The sequence below is a fragment of the Pithys albifrons genome, chromosome 4 (genome assembly GCF_047495875.1).
Source record: "Pithys albifrons albifrons isolate INPA30051 chromosome 4, PitAlb_v1, whole genome shotgun sequence".
Lineage (NCBI taxonomy): Eukaryota > Metazoa > Chordata > Aves > Passeriformes > Thamnophilidae > Pithys > Pithys albifrons.
The window spans coordinates 57,468,970-57,484,255 of NC_092461.1; the positions used below are offsets into that span (position 1 = coordinate 57,468,970).

At 39.7% G+C, this 15,286-nt stretch overlaps 2 protein-coding genes across 2 annotated transcripts; both read left to right on the forward strand.

The window, feature by feature from the left end:
• Positions 1 to 1,499: 1,499 nt before the first annotated feature.
• Positions 1,500 to 4,958, forward strand: LOC139671449 (fatty acid-binding protein, adipocyte). Its single transcript, XM_071554283.1, has 4 exons — positions 1,500 to 1,675; positions 2,925 to 3,097; positions 3,321 to 3,422; positions 4,727 to 4,958. The coding sequence occupies exons 1-4, from the start codon at positions 1,603 to 1,605 to the stop codon at positions 4,775 to 4,777; spliced, it is 399 nt and encodes a 132-aa protein (XP_071410384.1). The 5' UTR covers positions 1,500 to 1,602; the 3' UTR covers positions 4,778 to 4,958.
• A 5,777-nt stretch (positions 4,959 to 10,735) lies between these two features.
• LOC139671450 (myelin P2 protein) lies at positions 10,736 to 15,023 on the forward strand. The gene is made up of 4 exons (XM_071554284.1): positions 10,736 to 10,864; positions 12,346 to 12,518; positions 12,788 to 12,889; positions 14,834 to 15,023. The coding sequence occupies exons 1-4, from the start codon at positions 10,792 to 10,794 to the stop codon at positions 14,882 to 14,884; spliced, it is 399 nt and encodes a 132-aa protein (XP_071410385.1). The 5' UTR covers positions 10,736 to 10,791; the 3' UTR covers positions 14,885 to 15,023.
• Positions 15,024 to 15,286: the final 263 nt, after the last annotated feature.

A 15,286-nucleotide genomic window follows, 5' to 3' on the forward strand; every position in this document is an offset into this window, starting at 1 on the left:
GTTCAGCAGAGGGTCCACAGGATGCTCAGGAGTCTGGAGCACTTGTCCTGTGAGAAGAAGCTGTGACACTGAGGTGGTTCATCCTGGTTAAGCTTTGGGAGTACTTACAGCAGCCCTCAACACCTTCTGGAAAGTGACCGAGGAGTCTGGTGAAGTTTTTCACAGCAGTAAATGGTGGGAAGATGAGAAACTATGACAAAATTTGAAAGTAGAAACGTTCAGAGTGAAGATTAGAAAATCTTTTCCCCCTGGGGGAAGATGGACAGGGGTGCAGGTTGCCCAGGAAAGCTGGGCAGGATCTGTCCTTGGAGTTTTCTGAACCTCAAAAGGGCACAGTCCTGAGGGCAGCCTGATGTGAGCTTAGGGGTGACCCTGCCTGAGTGGGAGGATGCCCTGGAGACCTTCTGACTTCCCTTCCATTTCAAACATCCCTGTGATATTGCAATCCTTTATAAATAACTTCTATACAACATTCTTACTTACAAAGTCACCATGTATAAAAATATGTGGACCATAATCTTTGATGCCTAGCAACCAGCAGAGTAATTACTGGAAATCCACCTAAAGAGAATTGCAGGGGCTGAACTTGGCACTTATTAGGTGCTTTCTACCATTGGAATAGCACATTATAGCCAAAGGAAAACCTAAGAAATTATTTGATTGCTTTCTGATACAGATATGACAGGGCTTAGAGGATTAGTCAAGATGGACCTCATTATGTCAGGCCTGTACACACTTTGCCTCAAGCAGATTGTTACCTGAACAGCACAAACAGAAAACAAATGAAGGGACCTTTGGTAGGTCGATACCGGAGCCTAGTTTTATTGCCATAACTACTCATGATGCTAGTCATTGGGACACAGATCTTCAGAAACTACAGGAGCAAAAGGGAGAGAAATCCTCTGTTTTGCTACTTTTCTTCTCACAGAGCCACATATCCCCCTCTCTAACACATAAAAGTGTATTACAGACCCATTTTTCGATTCATACAGGTGGTGCAATGACAAGGATACCCCCATCAAGGAAGAAATTTTGTAGCCTTACTGTTCTACAGCCACCACCACTCTTTCTTTCTGCTACAAATACAATTCTTCCTGTGATTCTGTGCCTCTCTGAAGAAAATTTCTGACTGCAGGTGGGCAGAAGACAAGCTAAGTTATCCCAATCAGCATTTTGGATCTTACAGTCTAGGAATTGAGCTATGTCCATTTGATATAGTGGGCTGAAATAAAAGAAAATGTATGGGCAAGAGCCTAACCCTCTGAGGTTTGAGCTTACCTTTTTATTCTGAAAGCCTGTTTAATTATTCGTCTTTGAGGTGGAGTGTTCTTGAATGACAAAAATAATTAAATAAAAACAAGACAGTGATCTTTGTGCTAGTAAAGGCATATGAATAATAACACTATGACCTACTGGCAAAGGAGGGGTAGGGGAGGAAATAAAATACTGGGCACCGGGGCTCCCTCTTCATTGGTCATCCCAGAGCATCATGTGGCCACAGATCCTTTTTAAAGATAAGTCCTCATCTCGTGGAGTTCATAACATCCTCCAGTCCTGCATTTCTGTTTGAATCTGTGGAAGACATCTTTCTAGCCTGACAAAATGTGCGACCAGTTTGTGGGCACCTGGAAGTTTCTTTCTAGTGAAAACTTTGAGGACTACATGAAAGAACTGGGTGAGAATTATTATTTCAACTTGTTGTATCTGGGACAGGGAAGGAATGCTAATTTTGAACTTTAGTCTTTACTTGATTTTTCTGGATATGCTGTTTATCAAGGGGGATTTAGTCCAACTGTTTTGATCAGACAGTCTTAAACTGGAGAACTCAGCTGTTGGATTAGTAGTATTAAATTCCTATGAAGTAGAAAAACCCTGATTGGGAGAAATAATTTCAGGTAAGCCAAGTCTATGCATGCCTAATTAGTAGTGTTATAAATGAAAGTAAAAGTCACCACTGCAATACTTTTGTGTGGATTAGCTTTGTGTAGAAATCAGTGTGCTGCTAGAAAGCAGCAAGCTTCTCTGTGTCTCAAAGCAACACAGTTAAACAACTTCACATTGCTATTGTACTAGGACAACAGTTAATTGCCATGGCTATTATACTAAATGAAACTTTGTAGCTGCCTCCAGTGAATAGTAACAAAGAAAATTGCATGAATTCCTGTAGTTACTTGCAAAGATTTGATGTCTAACACTTTTCTCTAGAGGTGTAAGATTCTTGCTCAGAATTAAAATTAGGCTTTATAAGATTTTAACATTCTGTTAGTGTGGAGGAAACATGGGGTGACTTGCACCAATTGAATTAGTACATGGTAAAAAATTGGGGGTTTATTTGCAGATTAGGGGTAAAATACTCACTGTGACATGCAGCATTCAAAAGCTTTCACTGAGTGAGACTCTTGCACTCTTAATCTTTACTCCAGATTTTACTCAGGACGTAACCATTGCCAGCTATTTCTTAATCATTTCCTTATATTCAGCTTAACCACTGGTAAATCTAAAAACTTCTTGCTCTTTTCCCCCTTGTTTGTTTGCTTCGTTGCTTTTGTGGCTTAGAAACTGTCAGATATTTCTGTTTATTTATGTTTAGATACACTTAGCATACAAGTTAGAGTACAAGCTACCTCAGCTATTCTGAACAAGTCCATGTGCAAATACCTGGCATTAAAATCTTGTCTCAGTGTTCAAAATGCTGCTTTTACTATTTTGACAATGACAGAGTAGAGAACTTACTTTCATCAACCCACCCAGCTTGGTCTATAGTAGTCCCAAGCTAGTGAGATGTTACAAAGGAACCTCTGCAATATAGAATTAATAAAATTCTGAAATCAATAATGGAAACAGCACTGAAGTTTTGGGGGGTTTTTTGCAACACATAAGAGAAAAACATTGAGTAAAGATAAAAATTTCTGTCATATTTACAGGTGTGGGATTTGCTACCAGAAAGATGGCTGGTGTGGCCAAGCCCAGTGTAACTATCAGCATCAATGGTGATGTGATAACCATCAAAACAGAAAGTACCTTCAAAAATACAGAGGTCTCTTTCAAGCTGGGTGAAGAGTTTGATGAGATCACAGCAGATGACAGAAAAACAAAGGTGAGTCTAAAAATGGCACTTTGCAAATACATCTCTCAAAAGGGATGTGGGAGCAGGAGGGTGGTATTGTGATTTTGACAACCAGTGTAGAAATGCTGTCTTCATGGGTAAGATTGCTATGGATGCCTTGTGCTCGGTACTGTTTGGACATAGAGACAGCCTTTTCTTCAATCCAGAGCACCCTCATGAAACAGCTACACTTTGTGTTTTTTTTCTTTGGCAGAATGTCATAACCCTAGACAATGGCGTACTGAACCAGGTGCAGAAGTGGGACGGAAAAGAGACCATCATAAAGAGAAAAGTGGTGGATGGGAACCTGGTGGTGGTGCGTTCAGTTTTGTTACTTAATCACTGAATTCAATGTGCAGAATTCATGTTTGGCTGATGTATGACTTTGGATTCAAAGGGAAAGGGGTAAAGAATTTCACAGGGCTCTGTGCACTTGGTGAAAAGTCTCTCTGAATGAGTCTGAAGTGTTGGTTAAAACTGGAATGCTGTTAAAATAATGGAATGGTACAAAAGTTCCTGTCTCCATTCATAGCAAGACATGGTTAGGAAGGTGTAGGGAGAAAAAAAACCCAACATGCCTATGAGGGAAAATTTCAGTTTTATATATCAGAATCTTTAAGTCCTGGACAGTATAGACAGTATAGCAGTGTCCATGTTAACTGCATCTGCTCTAAGGTGATGCAAAATACTCCTGTTCATTTTCAGTAGAGGCTCAACAGCCAACTGTGGGAACAGTCCCATGCATCACCAACAATTGTGTCAATAACTTATTAGAACAAAAAAGGAAACCTATATCCAAGTTCTGTTGGTTGTTTTTATCTGATCAGTGATGGTTGTACTTGACCTGGTGCCAGTAAGATCTACCTACAGTCTGAGCCTTCCCAGGGCAGATCTTCAGTTTTAGGAAATTTTTAGGAAAAAAACTTTGAAGAATCTGAGAGAGAACTAAAACTGTGTTCATTTTTGGCAACTGAGATTAGTACCTGCTACAAAGTAATACACATACATGAAATTCCTGAAGAGTTCTGCCCTCCCCTAAGGAAAAATAATATGTCCAGAAATTTAATATTTAAATTGCTTTGGATAGAGACCAGTGGAGAAGAAATAGAAATAGTTTTTAATAACAACTTCATTAAGACAGATTGAACAAAATACAGTTTGATCTAACATAAAAACAGATGAGGACAGAGCCTACCAAGCAGGGGCTGACACCAGCAGCTGTAAGTCTGACAGGTCTGTGTGTGTTCAGGTGTTATGCACATGGTCTGAAGAAGACAAGCCACAGCTGCAAAAGGTAAATGCCAAAATGGCTAATGCCCACCTCCAGGGTCCAGTTACCCTCCACAGAACTTCTGGGAGCCTTATTTAGAGATTTTTTAAAAGATTAGAATTTTCCTGGAGGTCACTGGATCAGTCCTTTAATATTCTTTCAGTTATGTGCTTGTGTTCAGTCTTCTGTTTCTGAAGATCTCAAAATTGAATTCAGCTAATTTGTTTGGTTTTAGAGAAGGAGAAATGCAATTTTTCCTTACACTGGTTCCAAATGGTTAAGTAATGCTCTATCTTCTGACTAACAAACAGTGAGAATTAAAAGCTGATTGAATTTTCTTTTCTTTACAGGAATGCAGCATGAATAATGTCTCCTGCAAAAGAGTTTATGAAAAAGCATGAAGAAGCCACCTTCACACAGGACTAATGCTGAAAGCTGCAGAAAAACAACTTAACCAAAGGAGAAAAACTCCACAAATTTGTTTTAAAGAGAACTGTATTTTTTCAGATATATTCCAAAGCAGTTATACGCAGCTAGTCTAACTTGTTGTGCCTATTCAATAAAATGTGCTGCTTTCTACAACCTGTGCTTTTGCTGGAGTTTATCAGAAGGGTGTTTGGGGGGAGATGTAATGTGGGAAGGGGTGCCATGTGGGAAAGCATTGTGTGAAAGCTAGTACCACACTGAATAAATGTGACCAACCCCACTGCAGAAAGAGGATCAGAGTCAATCCAGTGAGTGGCACCTGTGCAACAGTGAGAGTTGTAGACCTGGACACAGAATCATCATGTGGTGAGTTCTGCATGTAGGCCACCCCCTACAGACAGAGGAATAATGGGCTGCTCTTCTTGGCTTCAAGAAAAAGCTGTTCCTGGGGCAGGGAGGAGGACAACCTGTGGATGCTTGTGGATGCTGTGGATGACCAGGGTACCAGACAAATCCTCTGTGTACGAATGCAGACAATTTTAAATCTGGGGACCTCCTGAAGTGGCTTGATCTTGTCCTTTTCCCCTTCAAGTATGAAATTATAGCTGTTGTAGCTTTCACCTGTGATTATTTTGTTAATGCGCTTGTCTTTAACTCCTGGTTTTGTCCTAGACCAAAAGCCTTGAATAAAGAATCATAGCTTAAAAAATACTCGCAGGTTTACCAAAAGCCTGTACAAGTTTGTTAGTGGTACAACCTCCTTTATTACCTACATGCATTATCCAGCAGCTCATTAGGTTTGGTCAGCCTTGTGAACATGAGATCTAGATGCAAAGCCCTTTGGCCACCATACTTTCATTCTGCTTATTTTCAAACTGCCTTCTTCTACTGCTCATAGACCTGGTCTCCTATTTCAAACCTTTGCATTCACAGAAGTCATGATTCCTGCCCTGGGAGGACTCAAACTGAGGACAAAAAAAATTGAGAATTCCCGGGAAAATCTGGACAATACATCTAAAAATGTGTGCATTAACTACTAAATGGGGAAATGACCAGATTTCAGGCTTTGTGATTAAGATCTGTGAATTAAATGCCTCATATTCCTGATGTTCCTGAGGTCAGCTCTCAGAGGCAACCATGCACCAGAGACCTCATATACACTTGAACTTTCCTCTGCATGACTCACACTGTTCCTGAGTTTTTTCACAGATTATACAACTAGAGAGGGGAAAATGAAGGATTTCTACATTCTGCATGAGCTGAGGAGTAGTTTAAAAGCAGTTCTGAAATATTATCCATAAATTCTGCAGAAAATGTTTTAAAAGCCATGAACAAACAGCTCCTCTGTTTTAACCTTGGTTCACTGCTTGTTTTAACCTTGGCTTCACTGCTTGTGAAATCATCAACTTAAAGAACACCCAGTTGCATATGGGAAGTAAGAATGCTCCAGAATACCCCATATTTACAATACAAAATCTACTTAGCATTTAACAAAACCAAGACTATTTACAAGAGTCAGGATTCAACTACAGATTAGTGGTCAAAAATCTACAAGGGAGAGATGATTATGAGAAGCAGAAATATTGACTTAAATAAGCTACATATAGACATTAAATATCAGCCCATAATTAAAGAAATCCCATTGTCCACAGATTTGGAAATAGTGTATAACTGAGGTTGAATTTCCAACATTCCAATATTCATATAGCAGCCTTTATTTTCCAGAAATCTTACAGTCTTAATACAGCCAGCATTAATTGTAACATTCACAGCCTAATATTTCAGAGGCAGATAATCTCTTCTGAAAGCATCACCATTTATTGTAGTTCCTGGTGAATGAATTCAAACTTTGTGAATGAATCAAGCCACTTAAAACATCAATTTTTTGAAATTCCAATGGTTACATTCTGACTACAAGCTTAAACAGGAACAGTACTATAATGAAGTATTAGTGATGCTTTTCTTAGACTATGAACACATCTGAAATTTATTCTCTGAAGAAGGCCAAAATTCATTGTCCGAAAAAGACAACAGTCTAGTGATTTCTTGAATAAATGGAGGTGAAGGAGGTGACAGCACACATTTCTAGGGACTAAAGGCAGATCAGTGCCTTGTCCTTGCCTGCAGAGCAGCACAGGTCTTCCTCTCTCTTCTATTGTGCTTAACTATTCTCCAAAAATCAGAAACCATCCACAGCACTCCCTTCTGAAAAAGAAAGATCTTCCCAAACCCTTCCAAACCCATGGGCAACACAGTTATCACAGCAGGTACCCCTGAATCCTGCGAGGAGGAGATCTTTGTCCCATGATGTATTGACTCACCACTCTATTACAGGTTTCTTGTATGGCAAGAGGGATAGGGGACTCACTCCCACAGATTTTTAGCAGCTCATGAGAAAAATGAAGCAAGGCTTATTCTGAGCATTGCCTTTTCTGTTATTTTTATGTTTTTGTTTTAAGTCTGTTTTCACTGGAAAGAACTTGAAGGACTTTTGCATTCTGACCAGTAAAGCCCTGTGTGTGCAGTGCAATCTGGACTCATTCCCATGGCCCTAGCTGTGCTGGTCTGGTCTTGCAGGATGCCCCAGCTAAGGAAACAAGAAGCTATTTGCAATCTACAATGTAGCTATTAGGAAAAGGCAGGAGACTGTACCATGTTCAGAGTCAATCCTTCAGCTCTGTAAACTTGGTGTTAAAACATTCTTGGTGTCCTCATGGCAAGTCTGTCTTTGACCCCTGTTCTCCCCTTTTATTTCTGGTTTCTTCATTGCTCTCCTGGGAATTGGACTGAATTTGCCTAGATCATATTTCTTTTAAAGAAGTTGACACAAATTTACTTTCTGTATTTCTTTAAATAGTATATTTATTTCTAAACAGTCTCTGAATTTTTAGTTCACTGTTTTTATCAAGTTATATTTTTCATCTCTAATGCTGCTTCACAATCTCCAAGTTCAATGATTTCATATCCTGTTTCACTCCAACTATGAGAAAAAAGAGGAATCAAAATATCACCTTATCATATGCACTCATAACTCTTGACATTTTCTCCCTTTAAACGTGAAGAAAAATTGGTTTCTGAATTTATTTCTGCTGAGATATAATTCCCTGCTCTTGTTCTTTCTAAACTGTAAGTCCTTTAAATGAAAGTACTGATTTTTCTTAGTGACAAAGAGAGATGGTAGCAATGTCAACATTGTTTGAGACTGCTTAAGACTGGGGTTTTGTCTGTATAAATAATTCTCTGTTACTTTTGTTCTTAAGGTTACTGGTACTGCAGTGTAGCTGTTCTATTCTGACTAATTTGCTCTTCTTGAATTTCTTTGGACCTGATTTAACAACATCGCAATCAGCTTTTATTACCCAAAGGCACCACCCTTTTCTTGTTAAAGTGCCTTTATGTGGATAAGAGAATTAAATGAAAGAACAAAGAATGCCTGAGGAGCAACGGTAGAATATTTTCATATTATTTATTGAGACATAATGGATAGTTTCATTTAGGAGGAGTTTTCTCATTTCCAGAGACTGGATAAAAGAGACTGCTATTCTTTACACAAAATGTGATATAATGCATCTTTGCTTTAGAAGACTTTTGCATAGACAACTTCAAATTTGCATATTACATTAATTTATATATTACAGACATAGCATCTGCTTCCTACCATAGGAGAGAAAGAGTTTTCCTTTACCTTGTTTTCATTTTCAATCATTCTAGACTCCCTCCCTGCACTGCCCTGTCACTTCGCCTGTGCAGCAATGGGAAGTTCTGCTCAACTTACCTGTTGATGTTATGACTGATGGATAAAACCATTTTGCCTAAAAATCCAAAATTTCTGACTTAAGACCTTCTTATTTCCCTACAACCACATTATAATTCAAAGACTATGATAATTTTCCTTCTCAGACTGTATCATTTCTCTGTTTCAGTGTGTTCCCTTTCTTGCTTATAACAGCTTTCAAGACAAGACTCAGAGCTCACCCTCTTTGGCACAGCATGAGCTCTATCTCACTCTTTCAACCTTAAATACAAGAAATTTGGTCCCATGACCTACAATCCCTGTGTCTCTCTATCCTTAGTAGATCTTGAAGAGTGTTTATAATGGTCATACCCCAGAAAGTATAATCATACAAAAAAAGCAAACAGGTAAGTACTGTTCCTGCAGGTCAGAAAGAAGCCCCTAATCCTCACATGTACCAAGTAATAATTTTCTCCAGGAAGATGGTTTAGGAAGGAGAAGAACAGAATTACATCTGATGTGGTCATGCACTAAATAGTTTCAGATAGTTTGAGGTGTCTTGAGTTGCAATGCTTTAAATTCCTGCCAGTTAAATATTCATATGGTTTATGGATTTGTTCCTTGTGTCTGTTTTTTCTAATCACAAGACTATGGTTCTATATATGGATAAAAAAAAAAAAAAGAAGTTTTGAACGTCAGTTTTTCAATCTTTCCATTTTGACTTGGCAGAAAATGTTCTGGGGATCCTGGTGGACCTCAAGCTGAATACGAGCCCCAGCAGCAAAAGATAGACAGCAACATTCTGGGCTGCATTAGGAGTGTTGCCGGTTGAGGGAGATAATTCTTCCTCTCCGTTCAGCACTGATGAGGCCACAGCTGGAATACTGGGCCCAATTCAAGCTTCCCAGTACAAGAAGACATGGACCCAGGAGATTGTAGAGTCTCTTCATGGGAGCAGGGAACATTGAGGAAATCTGACAATAGTAGGACACACTGGAATGCAATTACTTATATGACTGTGCTGACTTAAATCCCCCCTTAACTCAGTGACAGACCAATTACCCATGTGCAGAAAGACAAAAAGAGAGCAGTATATGCCCTCCTCCCAAGTTAGCAAAGCTGCTAGCCTCTCAAGTGACTTTGAACTAGGAATAAGCATTTTAGAGTAAGCCCCTTTTCATGCCATTCACCTCTCAAGCAGAAGAGGTGATCATTGATGTACCAATCCTCTGAATATGTCCAGTTGCAGAAGAAGGGAGCCAGCGAAGATTGGCTGCTGCTTCTTTTTGTGATGCTACCTGGGATATGTGCAGGAAAGAACCCACAGACTGGGATCATTCCTCTGATGAAAAAAAACAGTATAGTTCACTTCTGCCTTTAAATGATAAAACCCACAAACCCTTTCCAGGATGGATCACGAAAGTCAAAAAAATCCACAAACCACTTTGTACATCAGCTTCTTTACAGTTCCCTTCCTCATATCTGCATGGCTTTGGTTTATCTGACTAACACATAGATGACAATAGTGGTAACACTCTGTACAGCTTCCTGAGGAGGGGAAGTGGAGAAGGAGGTACTGATCTCTTCTTCTTGGTATCCAGTGATCAGACTAGTTCAAGCCATGTGTGTTTCAGATTTGTCATTAGGAAACATTTCTTTAGTGAGAGAGTGGTCAAACACTAGAAGGCTTCCTAGAGAGGTGGTCAAACTCCAGGCCTGTCACTGCGTAACAGGTATTTGGACAATATTCCTTACAAAATGCTCTAACTTTTGATCAGCCCTGGATTGGTCAGGCATTTGGATGAGATGATCATTATAGATTTCTATACATGGTGATAGCAGGAGAATAACACTGGGAGGACAGTTAGAGCTGGATATCATAAGGATGCAGTGCTCCCATACTGGTCTCCATGCTGCTGACACGCCCACTACAGTGTCCCCTGACTGTTCTGTGGGTGCAGTGGTAATGTCCTATCCCCATTCCCACATGCCCCTCAGTGTCCTGATGTATTCAGAGGAGGAAACCAAGGCAGGCATCACCCGGAGCCTTGGTACTGGCGCAGCTGCCTTGGACAAGGTGTACATTGTCTTGCCCTGGCACTGCCTCCCCTATTGGCCCCTCCTAACCACCAACTGGACCTCTTTAAAAGGAGGCCAGCGAGATCTGAGTTGGGTACACAATATCCCTGATTCCTCCAAGAGCTGTTGTGACCACTGACCCTCTCTGCAGAACCACCACCTCACAAAGGCTGCACGATGTGTAACCGATTTGTGGGAACCTGGAAACTCATTTCCAGTGAGAATTTTGATGACTATATGAAAGAATTGGGTAAGAAATTTTCTTTCATCTTTATTTTTTTAAATAAGATTCCTTTGGGAGTGCTTTGCCCATAGAGGCTGCCTTCTTCCTACCCACAAAAGCCCTTTAATTACTTTTCTAGCATAATTTAATTTCTTTCCTTTGGCATCTAAAATGTAAAAGGTAGGCGATGAAATACTGTAATAAATTGACTTCTGTCTAACTGAACTGAACTGATATAGTTTGTTTTTCTGTCTTGAGATGCAGGAGGTTTTTATGTTTCTCTTGATTCTACTGCAAAACTCATGACTTGCGATAATTTACAATCTATAATGGAGCTGATGCCTCATGGCACTTTAGTTTCAGATGCCTAAATCCTATGAATGAATCTATCTGTTACTGAAGAATGTCAGGAATGTAATAAATTAGGCATTGTTTTTCATTTTAATGCTGGCTTCATTCCTATATAGTAAGTGCACAAACAGCTACCGCATTGCCATTGCTATATACATGATTCCCTGAGACACTGATTCCCTTTATCTGAAATGTAAGACTGAATAACAAAAGAATTGCTGTTAGTTAATTAACCAGAATGAATGTGGGAGGAAACTCCAGATGCAGATACTTTTTCTGAACATCTGAGTGACATTGTTTAGTATGGAATAATTACTGCAAATAGTGTTACACCTTGCAGATGACTTTATACCCTTTTATACTGATCTTTTCATCTGAGCATAACATTGCATTAACAAAGGGACTAACTACAGCTATCCCCTTTCTGCTTTTGTAAAACAGCATTACCTTGCCAGTGGCCTTCATTCGTACTTCACAACTTGTAGAGAATGAACTGGACTGGAAAGCACTAGGTGATACAAAAGTCTTCTGGCATGGGATTTACCTGAAGCACTTTGCAGCTCTTCACTCTTATATCTCGATATTTTTTTATATTTCATACGTGTACTTCTCACAGAGGTTTAGATGTAAGGATCCTTAAGGGATGATAATAGCATCCTAGGAATTACCCAGTCTTCAGTAGGTTTCACTGAACAAGCATCAGCATATTGCCAGTTCAGTATCCAGGTTCTTCCATGGAGCTGTCAACGAAAGTGCAAATTTGCATATTTATCAGGAATTTCTTTTAAAAGGAGTCTTATAACATTTTAGAAGAAACAGATTATCCTCTGAATTTTTCTATCCATTCTGTCTCTCCACAAATTCATGCAGATTTGTAATGAACTATGTTTCTTCTTAGCTAAATTTGCACAGGTGTATAATCATGTATATCTTGACTTCCTGCTGAAGGTGCACTCCACCAGCTGGGACTGCCTCAGTCTCTGTATGCTGAGGCTCCCATTCCTACTTCCACATCTGAAGAATTAGCAACTCATTTAAATCAGGCATTAAGGTATTCAAGAGAAAACTGTTCCTTATTCTTCCACTGAAGATTCATGAGAGGATACTGAGTTTCTTGCTTGCTAGAATGTAACGGATGTTCTGCTTCTGATTTCTAGGAGTGGGGTTAGCTACCCGGAAACTAGGTGGCCTGGCAAGGCCTGATGTGATCATCAGTATGAAAGGAGACATAGTAACCATCAGAACTGAAAGCACATTTAAAAATACAACGATTTCTTTCAAACTGGGCCAGCAGTTTGATGAAACAACAGCAGATGACCGGAAAGTCAAGGTAAGGGGGTTGATGATCTCTGAGTAGTGTGGACATCTCCTATAAGAACAACAGGGGGAATATTTCCTACCCTGTTAGTGCACTATGAGTTTTCTAACCTATTCAAGGGAAGCACTGAAAGAAGAAAAAGTATGATGCTGAATCTAATGTTACTAACTGTGTCATTAGTCATTACCAATAGCACATATCTTGCTGAATGTGAACTCAATTGCTACTCTAATCTGCAAAGCTTGGACAACAGTTTGAAACTCTTGCCTTGGCCTTTGCAGAGTGTCGTAACCTTGGAGAAAGGTTCATTGGTGCAAGTGCAGAAGTGGAATGGCAAAGAGACCACGATAAAGAGAAGACTGGTTGATGGGAAAATGGTGGTGGTAAGTTCATGTTCCTTGTATGCTGATAAAAGTCAGAAGGAAACAGTCTTCCATTTGGTTCTGTCTAAACAGACTATCAGTTTTGGCTTTTTCTTTGAATTATGAGATAAATTAAGAGGCAGAAATAGGGAGCCAAGCTGGAAGGAAATAAATATTGTTGCATACAGCAAGTTGTCTTTAAAGGGACTATATTGGCAGAGATGCCATAAACTGACAACATTTTTGCTGTTCTCAGTATTATTCTTAAAATAAGTGGAGTTTTGAAATAGCAGAAACCTATAAAATCTGAACAAAAGTTTACAAGCTGGGAATTGCTGTCCCTGGAATGGCTCTTTCCTCTTCTCTACAATTGGAAAGCCTGTCCAACCTTACAAAACTGATTTTACACCTTTTCACACATCTATTTCTGCTGAAGCCCATCAATTCTCATGCTTTTGTTTACTTTTTCAATGTGAGCATGCTGAATGCACTAAGTAGGTTCTTGAGGTATAGTGTGTGAAAACCATCAGCTCTGTGCCCCTGCCTGCCTGTGTGGTGACCTGCAGCAGGGACTGACAGATCCTGTCAGCCCCTCTGAAATACCCACTGCTGTGAGGGAAACCGTGTCTTTCTTTCCCTGGGGAAGGGTAATGCTGGCTGTTTCTCGTCCCCCATTAGATGCTCCTTTCTCTAGCAGCCATGTGAAAGCCATGGGTTGGCCAAGCCAGGGTGATAACACATTTTATTGATTCTAGTTGTCAGGGTCACTACTAAAATTAGTATTTCATTTTTGAATTAAAAAAGTACTTTGTTCACCAAACTTTTTAAAGAGTAGAGTCAAACTAATTTTGGAAACTTGTTTGAAGTCAATAGCATTACACTTTTACATTTTAGCTTGTTCTATGGGGTTTTTTATAAGCTCTCATACATAGAATCATAGAGTGGTTTGGATTGGAAAGAACCTTAGAGATCCTCTAGTTCCATCCCACTGTTCTGATCGCGGACACATTCCACAGGCCGACTTGCTCAAAGCCCCATCCAACTTGGCCTTGAAAACTTCTAGAGATGGGGCATCCGCAACTTCTCTGGGCAACTTGTTTCAGTGTATCACTATCCTCCCAATAAAGAATTTCTTCCTTATGTTCAATCTAAAGCTTCACTCTCATTTTAAGTCCTTTCCCCTTGTCCTGTCATTACCCACCCCTGTAAAAACTCTGTCTCCACCTCTCTTATAGCCTCCCTTTAGGTAGGAAAGGTGATTTGTTTTTGCACCTCCTCATGGCTGCATGTCTGTGTAAGATTTTTCTAATCATTAAACCATCTTCATAAAGCAGAGAGATAGGGTTCCTCTTCTGTCAGTGTCCTGCAATCTGCCCCTTGCCCCATCAGGCTGGTGGAGGAGGCCTCATCTTTTGCAGACCAATGAAGTACTTTTTCAACATCCCATTACCTTTGTCATATGCATCCTGTGGCTGTGAGTCACCAGCAGCCACTGAAGGCCATTGGGGTGAGAGGATCAAGAGAAATATTGTGTGATTCAGAAGCATAAAGTTTTGTAGGCCAGAAGCCTGACCTCTGAAATGCTCAGGCTGCTTCTGCTTCCAAACACAAAAAATCCCACAACTCTGCAAATTTGAAAATGTTGTTGGCCATGGTATAAAAATCAGGTGGGGCTAATATTTCTGTCAAGGCAGCAATAATACCAAGAAATGTAATTTTATTTGTGGAAGCTAACCCTAATTTTGCAGTCTTTCTGTCATTATATGCCCCTTAATGAAGTCTGAAGCTGTTAAAATTGAAACAACTCCATTAGTCCTATAGCTTTACTGTTTGCTCTAAAAATTCTGTAAATATGTAAGGGTCTAAAATGTGATGTCTGTATTTTCACTGACTTCAGATGTTACTGCAGCAGGCACAGCTGCTGCCAGCATAAAGTTTATATTAATCTTTTCCTTTGTGCCTTAGGAATGTGCCATGAAAGGAGTTGTCTGCACTAGAGTCTATGAAAGAGTGTGAAGAAGTTACTTCTCTGCACTGGACTGGGACTGGCTCTTAAAACTTGGCTTAGTTCTGTGACCAAAGCCTCGTGCACTGTGCTTCTTTATTTTCTTATTTCCTTTTATTGGGAAAATGACTACACTATAATTTGATATTTCAGAGCCATAGTGTAACTAATCCAAATTATTGTGGTGATCCAATAAAAGCTTCTCAACACAGAAAATAGAGTACTTGGCTCCACATTAATGATTTAAGTTTTCCTTCTTGAATGGCACCATCTTTTCTGTTGATCGTCTCTGTATAAATGGCCAGACAATTTCTGAGTAAAATGGTGAAACACAAGTAATGCATAACTTAGAGAGAGCTAACTCTACTTCCATGTGACGTGTAAAAATTATCATCTCATGGACTCAATCTTCC